Below are 9973 nucleotides of genomic sequence, written 5' to 3'. Positions count from 1 at the left end.
TCCTGATCGGGCGCTAGGCGTTGGATCTTCTGGTGTCCACTGAGGCTCTGGGTGTCCAGACCCTCTCAGGAAAACTATCAGCTTTGAAAAGTCTTGACTTAAATGACCAAGCATGAAGAAAGAGCTGCAGGCCTACAAAGCCAAAAGACTCAATGGGATCTCTTCCCCAGTCACCCTGCCCTCTTACAGTCGGGGCAAGCCATTGACTGAGGCTCTGCTCTCCATTACAGCCTCTGAAATCCAGTGGGGAAGGAGGGCATTGGCCTCACCAGCAACCGGCCTTAGGGCAATGACTCTGGAGCAATCAAGATCAGTATCCTCCCCTAGCTAGATTTTAGTGTAAATTGGGAAAAACAGCCCTTAAACTGACCTGGCAGCTGTAGCGAGGGGCTTTACGTGGTAGTAACTCTGTGGTTCCTCTGCAGAATGGTGAGGCATGAGGAAGCTATGGAGACGTGCTCTGCCTGTGGGCTGCAGAACACGCCCCGTGCCCCAGCTGGCAAGGGGGTTTGCCAATGGGATCCATGTCCCAGGAGACAAACAGCCCACACCAAGTCGGCATGATGTAACAAGGACTCTAACAGTGATCTGGTTGCTCTTAAATTTAACTTTCTTGATCTCTCTAACTAGGTAAGCCTGGTCTCTGCTGTGACTTTCCCCAACAGCCATCAATACAATATGGCCTTTCCTGGGGCTGTGGCCAGCAATGTGACCCTGCTCATGCCTCCGTGCAGCCTTGAGGAGACTCCGAAGAAATTCCCAAGAAAGAACGAGGCCTTAGGGGTAAATCTGCTGCTTTCTCAAACCTGCGTGCCTGGGAGATTGGGCCAGGGGAATATCTGCTGTTTCCAGGAGGGCTCCCAAACTTCATGTGAACAACCACCCCATGGGCCAAATAAGGACCAGCTTTGCTGGGACCCTTTCACAGAAAGAGGGTGGGTAAAATACGGCCTCATGGAGACAGCGAATTGGGGTTGATCTTAATGTATAGGTCACTGCTATGTACCACACCTGGCCTGGGAGAGAGACAAATCAAACTAGATAAGAACATTCTATGAAGGGTGTGGGAGCGGGAGAGAGAAGAGAATCGTGGTGAATTTTCCAAACACCCCTAGGGGACAGCTCGCTGCAGTACTTCCAGTCTGCCTGAAATGTAGGAATAACGTTTGGCTTCTGAAACACAGAGGTCCAGGGCAAACCACTTAACTACAGTAGTGCCTCAGTTTCCCTCTAACATATTACACATTAATATCAAGGCTCCTAGCCCTTTGGCATGAGCCATTAACCAATATTCAAGGCCTTGCACAGTTGTTTTCATGAGGGGGAGAAATTGATGCTCGGCCAGGCATATTTCTTGGGGTCATCTTCTTCTTTATTTACAAAGAAGGTCCACAAAGTTGTCTTTTCCTGAACACAGTGGAAACAAACAGAAGCAGACAGCTTCCTGGCTCTCCAATCCCCAAAGTCTGCCCCTCCCATAAGCTCTGTGCCCAAGCAATGCTTCTCCTGGCTTTGCCTCCAACACTCAGCGCTGCAACCAGAGTAATCTCCCAGACCTTGTGCTTGCAACCACAAAAATCCCACAGCCTACATGGTTTAGTTCTGACCTGCCATGCACCTCTGGCCTTGGGTGGTCACCTCCATTGTTTTGCTCTATCTTTACTACCTAAAGGGGCTTGATTGTTGATCCTGAAGGAATGTGCTTGACCTGTTGATTTGCTGTAATGGGGTTTCTGAGTGTCTGCAAATCCAAGCCCACCTGATGGCAGCAGGTAGCCCCTGTCAACTCAATAGAATATTATGAGGTTTAATTAATGTCTTGTTAATTAGTATGCAATGCTTTGGGCACTTTCAGAGGTGGGTTAGTGCTTATTGCTAGGAAAACAAAAAGGCAGTCAAGTAGCACTTTAAAGACTAACAAAATAATTTATTAGGTGATGAGCTTTAGTGGGACAGAACCATTTCTTCGGATCATAGCCATACCAGAACAGACTCAATATATAAAGCACAGAGGTACAAAAGTTGTAATCAAGGTAGACAAGTCAGAAAAACTTGTTATCAAGGTTGGCAAATCAGAAGAGCGGAGAGGGAATGCAGGGTGGGGAAGTCAAGAGCCAGAGAAAACTAAGTAAAAGAGTCCTTATAATGGACCAGGTAATTGCTGTCCCAGTTCAAACTACGTGTTAATGTGTTGAATTTGAATACAAATGAGAGTTCAGAGCACTCTCTCTGTAAATGATCATTCAAGTTCCTTCTCAGTAAAACAGATATTCAGGTCGTTAACAGAATGGCCCACTCCATCAAAGTGCGGGCTGACAGGCTTGTGAGTTAGGCATTTTTTTATGTCTGTTTTGTGTCCATTCATTCTTTGTCAAAGAGTGTTTGAAATCTGTCCAATATACATGGTAAGTGGGCATTGTTGGCACATGATGGCATATGACTTTTCTGATTTGTCAACCTTGATTACAAGTTTTGGACCTCTGTGCTTGATATATTGACTGCTTTTTTGTTTTGATAGAATACAGACTAACTTGGCTGTCTCTCTCTGTCACTGCTGGGGGAATATTATTGATGGCGCTGACCTTCTTCTCTTCTTGCAGGCCATACAGATCATCATCGCCCTGGTACACCTTGGCCTAGGGGGCATCATGTTCTTCTCCTCAGAAGAATCTGCCCCCCCTGTGCATGGCTTCGTGGTACCCATTCTGGGGAGCAGGACTGGTAAGAGGAGTTATCATTGCAGACCTGCTGAGCGCTAGCTCCAGAGATAGGAATGATGTGGCATTGAGGGTTGATGGCTGGATCTAAGTGGTGTGGGGAAAAGCAGCAGAGAGGTGGCCTCATGGGTTCTAAACCCAATCCCCATAAGTACTGCTGGATGGGTTCGGTGAACCCCTATCGCACCACTTGGGCAGAATAATGGGAAAAGATTCTTCCCTGGCTGGAAATATCCCGACAAGGAAGTCCCCAACAGGCTGACAACTAGCAGAGCTGATTTGTACCCCTTATTCCTCAGCACAGAGGCTAAGAGAGGGACAAACGGGGTGTTCTGCCAACACCCAGTTGATATATCTAGTCCCTGGCGACTCTAGCTGCTCTAATGTTCTGGGGGACCGGCAGTGTATTCCTGACAGCTCCCTGTAAATTGTGCCTCTAGGGTAAGCCAGAGCAGCAGAGTCACTCAGCCTTAACAGCAAGGAAATGTGGCCTTTCTCTTAACTATATTTTAATACCCACATGTCAGGGTGCTACTGGCAGGGGAAGGCTGCCTTCAGGAGATAAGGGAACACCTTACAGGCAATGCATTTGTAAGTGGGGGAATGGTCCTGCTATTGAGTGGAACTTTCCAGGCTTCTACACTACCCAGTGAAACGGACCCGTGAAAGGATCCAAGTCCCCGCTTCCACTTCCTTCACCCAGAGGCCTCCCTGACCTCAAGGGCTCCCCTTCCGCTCTCCTGTATGGCAGAATCCATGTAACGCCAACAAGGTTGGGCCCAGGATTGCTGGGGCTCAACCCCCAACCTTGTTGTGGTCACTTATGGCAGGGGGCTGGAGGTCCCTACTCCAGGGTCCTCTCTGGCTTTGAATGCTTCCCTGATCCACTGAGGGTTACATACAGTTCAAAGCAAACACCGTTGATTAAACAACAATCAAGTTTTTAAGGAAAAAGAAAAAAGTAAAAAGTTAATGGCAAACTCATCACTCTTCTCTATGGCACAGAGACCTCCCTCAGTGCCTCTGGCACATAAAGAGAGTTCAGTCTGCTCCCTCACAGGTCCCAGGCTGCCTCCTCAGGCCCTGGCTGGACTGCAGGGTGGCTGCAGGTCAGACACTTACTTTGGGTGGCCAGACCCTTCTCCCCAGTGTCAATCCCTCCCCATCAGGCCTCTTGGCTGGTGGAGTCCCCCTGTGCTGGGCCTCTGCCTGGGGGGGCACCTGCTCTCCCCTGAAGCTCCGTTGCACACAACTCCAGACTGCTCCAGCCCTGGCTCTGCTCTCCAATGGGCTGCCTCTGCTCTTGGGCCGCTTCTCTGGCCCTTCTGGCTCTGTGCTGGTAGCCCTGCTCCTAGTGCGGCTCTGCCCTCTATTGTGTTTCGGGGGGACCAGGGGTCAGGAGGGGACTGGGGGTCAGGACAGGCACAGGGCAGGGAAGGGGAGGGGACTGTGGCGTGATGGTGGGGGGGGGTCAGGTTGCCCCAGGGCCCTGCTCTGGGTCTCTGCCTACAGCTCTCCCTCCACCACAACTCTGCTGCGGAGCTGTGTCCCTGGCTCTCTCTGGCTGGCGCAGCTCTGCTCCCAGCTCTGTTCAGGGAGATGTTATCTCCTTAGCTCAGCCCCACTCCGTCTGACCTAGGCAGTTCATATGGGGGATGGGACACCCCTGGCCTGCTGACTCCCTCATTGGCCTGCTTGCCTCGTCAGTCAGGTTGACCTGGGGTTTTGGCCTCTTCTCACTGTTCCTGGGCACTGTCAGCCTCTGGGTCCTGATTTCTCATGGATCCTCCCCTTTCTTTTGGAACGGGCTAGCCAGCCAAAAACAACTCCACTGAGTTTTAGTAAGGTACCAGCAGCCCCTTACACATTCATCCCCCTCAGTCTGAGGCCAAACCTGCGCACCACTAACAACCACTCAGCACAGGCGAGGGTTGGTGGCTTGCTTGTGGTGTGGGGATTATGATGGAAAAGAAAAGAGGGGGTGAGAATCAATGTATCAGGATCGATTTCTGGCCCCTGTGTAGACAGGGGTACGTCAGGCTCATGCATGGAGTACCAGGGCCAGCGGCTGAGCCCAGAGAGACCCTTCTGGTATTTTGCTGTCTTCAAAAGCATCTTTCATAAGACGTTCCTATTTTTGATTTGACCCAGTCACGTTTTGCTGTAGGCCAGTGTTGCTCTCTGATCACTGCCATTCTAGTCAGGGACTACTGGCTGCTCCCCGACCACTGAATCAACGTACAAGAGATAGGAACAATTTTTTTTTTTAAAACTTTCTTCCTTTAGTAGCAGAGGGGGAGACAGTTTAGTCTGTATCTGCAAAAACAAGAAGTCGTGCGGCACCTTATAGACTTATGGATTTTTCTGGAGCATAAGCTTTTGTGGACAAATACCCACTTCATCCGATAGTACAGTCATACCCCGAGATACGCCCATTCAAGTTATAAGAATTCGACTTTACGAGGAGTTTCATTTAATACCCCTACTTCAGTTTATGAGGCATTTCTTCACATTTACGAGGACCGATTTGGAGGCTGGTGGCTCTGGTAGGCAAGCACTGAGGGGATGGAGTCGGCTGCGTTGGTCTTAACGAAGAGGCCATGCAGGGGGGCAGCGGCGCCCTGCTAGAGGGCGGCAGTCTGGTGCAGGAAGATAGACTCGTCTGAGTCCCAGCAGTAGATCACGCCGCTATGTGAGACGTGGATGCTGGGCGCGCAGCCCATCCCAGCCTCGCTGCTGCCGCTCACCCCCCAGACGGCTAAGGGGCCGCCGCTGCCCACCCTGCACAGCTGTGCCTTGGGCGCCTCTCGCCGTCTGTGGTGCTCCCTCCCATTGAGTGCCTGGCTCGCCCGCCGCTGCCTCCTTGGCTGCCGCCAGCAGGGCCACTCTGCCGCGCAGCCCCGCACGAGAGAGGCATCGCCCCTCGCCAGCCGGGGGCCCCCTGTGCCTGCCTAGCTACCCACGTGGCCAGCCCCTGGCAGTGCCCCCTTCCCACTTAACCTAAGCTGCGCTTAGAACGGGCTGCCTCCCCATGCCCTGCTTTGCCCTGCCCACCCCCTTGCGCTGGATTTAATGGGATTTGGTGTTATTTTAGCATAAATGGATGTACATGTTGGGGCTCAGGAACTCATAAAATTTTTTCCCATTGAAATTAATGGTAATTACATTTTCAACTTATGAGAATTTGCCCTAAGAGGGGTTTTTCAGGAACGAATTACCCTCGTAAGGCGGGGGAAGACTGCACATAGACTAGCACGGCGTTCTCTCTTCCACTTCATCTGGTGCATCTTCTCATTGTTTCTTCTAGGGTGACTGGCCCTGCCAACTCTGCAGGGTTTTTCAGAAATAACTTATTCTAAGTTTATTTCTGAAAAGAGCATTCATACTGCAAGAGCATTTCTCAATCGAGCGCTCACACAAGAGAGCCCAAGTTCAAAATAAGAACAATGAGGTCATGCCTCCCTGGGGAGTAATTAAGTTATAATTACCTCTGCTTAGTGTACACCGAGTCAGTTTTGAAACCGAAAGGAGGGGAGGTTGTCAAAAGTCATTTGTTTTGGTGGAGTTACTATTTTGAGTTCAATGCCCTGCTATTCCAGAATAACAAGCTTTGCAATGGGAATGCAAGGTTTTTTTCTAAAAAACCAGGAAAAAAGGGGCTTTTCTGAAGGGGGAAAAATTGTGTAGACAAGCCCTAATAGAGCTAATTTGTCACAGGAAAGACATGGACCTGGAGAACAGCAGATGAGAAAGCCATCCCTCTCACACTCATTCATAGCTATGTCCACTTGGCTTGGTGGGTGTGGACGGATGGGGTAGGTGGAACAACCTATGGATGGGCCAGAAAAAGGAGCTCTTTATCTCAAATATGAAAGTGATCCTCAGCTTTATTTAGCGATCATTTTCCTCTTCTTCACAGTTCATCATTTCTGGATCCCTCTCAGCTGCAGCTGCAACAAATATCACAGACGGTCTGGTGAGTAATGCAGCTTCCTGTTTTGGGAGTTATCCAGAGCTTAACACTAAGGGGAAGAATCAGAGCTGTTGTCTGTCAAGGACACCTTCTGGGCTCTATACACATCTCATAGAGCTGGAAAGGACCTTGGGAGGTCATCAAGTCCAGTTCCCTGCCAAGCACCAACCCTTTCTTTTTCTCCTCCTATTTGCCGCAGATCCCTAAATGGCCCCTCAAGGATTGAACTCACAACCCTGGGTTTAGCAGGCTAATGGTGTCCCATGCAGAACTGCCTTGCCTATAAGGAGGAATGCATAGCTGTGTAGGGCACCCAAAAATTTGGGACACTGAGTTTTAATAGCCACCCTCTGCTTTTACTTGTCCCAGTTCTGGGACTCTGCTTCCTCCCGAGAGGATCTAGTTAATTTACAAGTGAGAAAGCCGGCCAGATTTATTAGCAGAACGTCAAATCTGTGAAAGGGCCATTCACATGGCAATGAAGCTGTTTAACAGGCATTTACCAGCCCAAGGTGTGTATATACTGCCAGTTTCTGAATCTGATGTGTTAGTTTGCAGCAGTTTTTCAACCAGTGTGCCGTGAGAATGTCCAAGTGTGCCGTGAAATTTTTGTCAATTTCCCCTCGCCGTGGCTCTTTGCAAAGCCACTGTGTGTCAGCAGGATGGGGTGCGGGGGGAATTGACAACCCTGTGCCAGCTGGCTGGCTGAAAGAACAGCAGGACCATGGACAGCGCAGGGACTGGGTGCGTGAAGGAGCTCCAGGCTGCCTGCACATAATAAGCAATGACTCAGCCCAGGGAGGAATGCAGGGAGACTCCCTCCAGGGAGACAGCCCCGGGGGTACAGCCCCAGATCAGGGCCAGGAAAAGGTAAAGCTTGTGCACCCTTGTTCTCTTCCACCTGGAGAGAGTGCGTGTTAGCAGGTTGGAGGGCTGAATTTCTGCAGACCCACCAAAGAAACCATTGACTGGGATGAGGACTCTGGTGAGAGTAGGGTGCCGGACCCGTAAGAAGCACAAAAGTGAGCTATGTTCTAACTGCCTACGTGAACCTTGCTGCCCCATACCACCAGGGTACGTCTACATTAGGACATTGGGTCAAATGTATTAAGGTCAATTTTGTTAGCACCTGATTTTATGCCATCAGGGGTCCATGTCCACACTGGCACAGGAAGTCAATAGTGTGTCTCCATTAGGGTGGGCGGCTTTGACTTTGTCAGCAATGCACTGTGGGTAACTATCCCACAGTTCCTGCTGCCCCCTTGCATTGTGGATTAAGTTCCCAGTGTCTGATGGTACCAGTCAGTGCTGTGGGTGGCTCTGGGTGTTTGTCAGCCTCCCATAGTGCATTTATCTCCTCCTGCTGCTGCTGGAAAGCAACAGCCAAAAAATGTTCATGCCCTTTTTTCACTGGGTATCCATGCAGATGCCATCGCAAGGCAAGCATGGAACCTGTCCAGCTTCAAACTGTTGTGGCAAATACTATGAGCACCTCACCCATTGTGCTGTGGTGTGTACAGAGCCTAAGCAGCTGTCAGAGTGACGAAGGCTCTGAGGAGGACAGGGATACACACAAATGTAAAACATTAGAGGAGGAACAGGGAGATGTTGGCAGCACTTGTTGCTTTGTACACAGATGTACTTTTTTCACTTGTAGGGGAAAAATGCTGAAATGTGGCGGGGGTGGGGATATGAACACACAACTCAAAATTCACTTGTGGGCTTAAAACAGATATGGGAAGTTGCAGCCTAAAAAGTGAAAAGTTTGACAGAGTTCTAAGTCACTGAAAAAGCCCTTTTACAAGTGAGCAGCCTTAATTAATTCCTAGCCACTTTGTCAGTTAAAAGGGAGTAGTTCTTTGCCAGGTGTGTGTCGTTGTTCTGCGTTTGCATGGAAGATGACATCAAAGGGAACGCAGACAAAAAGTTGTAATGTTGCAAGTATGATGAGTTCTGTTTATATATTCGCATGGCTCAAAACTCCATGGCTATGGCTGGAGAGATGAGTCTGCCCTAACCTATGCCCTCTGCTCATCTTCCAGGAGTCAGGCAGCAATATGCTGAATGTCTTCAGCTTCCTTGCCTCACTAGCTGGAGGAATAATGGTGGGCATTGACCTGATTAACATCTCCATTCCAAACAAGTATAAACTTTCCATCCCAATTTTGGAAAAAATCAGGTTACTCAGCTTCGTTCTCCCTCTTCACTGTGAAGGAAACCCCATCCCTTGGGACTACTGTCAGAGCATCAGGTCTTACAATACAGTAAGTAGAGAGATTCCCCACGGTCCTACAATTTCTGAGTCTCCTGAGCTGTTTAGAACTGGTGATGGTGCAGCATCTAAGGAGGGCCAACACCTGGATTTGGAGAGGTGGTCACTGGAATCTCCAGTCTTAGTATTAGCATGGGAAATGGTTAAAGAGAACAGGCACTGCCTGGAATTTGTGTGCATGGTAGCTTGAAAAGTGTTGTTAGAAAATGATTGTAGTAAATGCTCATCAAACTTTCTCAAATATTAGAGAAGGTACAAGTCTTGATTTATGCAAGCCAGTGTTTTGTTGTCCTCCCTGCTCAGACCAGGGGTTTGTCTTTTCTGTGGGCTAAATTCTGCTCTTGGTTATATCTGTGTAGCCCTAGAAGCACTGAGACCACTGACAAGAGTGAAGTCTCTGCTTTACAACCTTGGCAGAATGTGAGCTGGCTTTTAGCTCATGCAGTAAAACACATGGCTTTAGCCCCTGAGGTGTCAGGTTCATTCCCTCCTGCCCACAACCTGGGTCTGTCAACCTTATGTTAGTATAACACTCCTAAAGCCAAACTGCATTGACTTCAGCAGAATTAACTCTGTTTTTATGCTGGTGTAAATGACACCAGATTTTCACCCTTTAAGCTTATTGCCTCTAATTGCCTCTTCCTCTGTTTGCTCATGTGGTATAGGGCATTCTGGCCTTGATGCTGATCTTCTCTGTAATCCAGAGCATCGTTTCTAAAGCGGCTGTCTCCGCCGACTCGGTGAGGCTTTCACAAACTCAGTCAGTGCCTGCATTGGAGTCGGGGATCTTGGCTGAGAAAGAGGGTGGAGAGGGAAATGGTGGCCGGGAGACTCACCGTGGGATGATTTTTGTCTTATCCAGGATAAAGAGACGTCACAAGATCACAAGGCAGAGCAAGTGTTTCCCTTGCTGTCACCTCCGCACCCCCAGCTCAGCAGTGGAACCAGGCCTCCGCAGCAGTAGTCAATCACCAGCATCCAAGAACAAACTCCACGAAGCTTTTATTGATT

The 9973-nt window shown here is 49.4% G+C and overlaps 1 protein-coding gene across 1 annotated transcript; it reads left to right on the top strand.

Moving 5' to 3' along the window:
* Window positions 1-678: 678 nt before the first annotated feature.
* LOC142015144 (B-lymphocyte antigen CD20-like) lies at window positions 679-9971 on the top strand. Its single transcript, XM_074998564.1, is given in 7 exon segments — window positions 679-783; window positions 2601-2675; window positions 2677-2721; window positions 6637-6693; window positions 8733-8954; window positions 9628-9702; window positions 9825-9971. Coding segments are annotated over 7 exon segments (726 nt in total).
* Window positions 9972-9973: the final 2 nt, after the last annotated feature.

Source organism: Carettochelys insculpta, chromosome 6 (genome assembly GCF_033958435.1).
Source record: "Carettochelys insculpta isolate YL-2023 chromosome 6, ASM3395843v1, whole genome shotgun sequence".
Lineage (NCBI taxonomy): Eukaryota > Metazoa > Chordata > Testudines > Carettochelyidae > Carettochelys > Carettochelys insculpta.
This window is presented reverse-complemented; position numbering and strand designations above follow the sequence as displayed.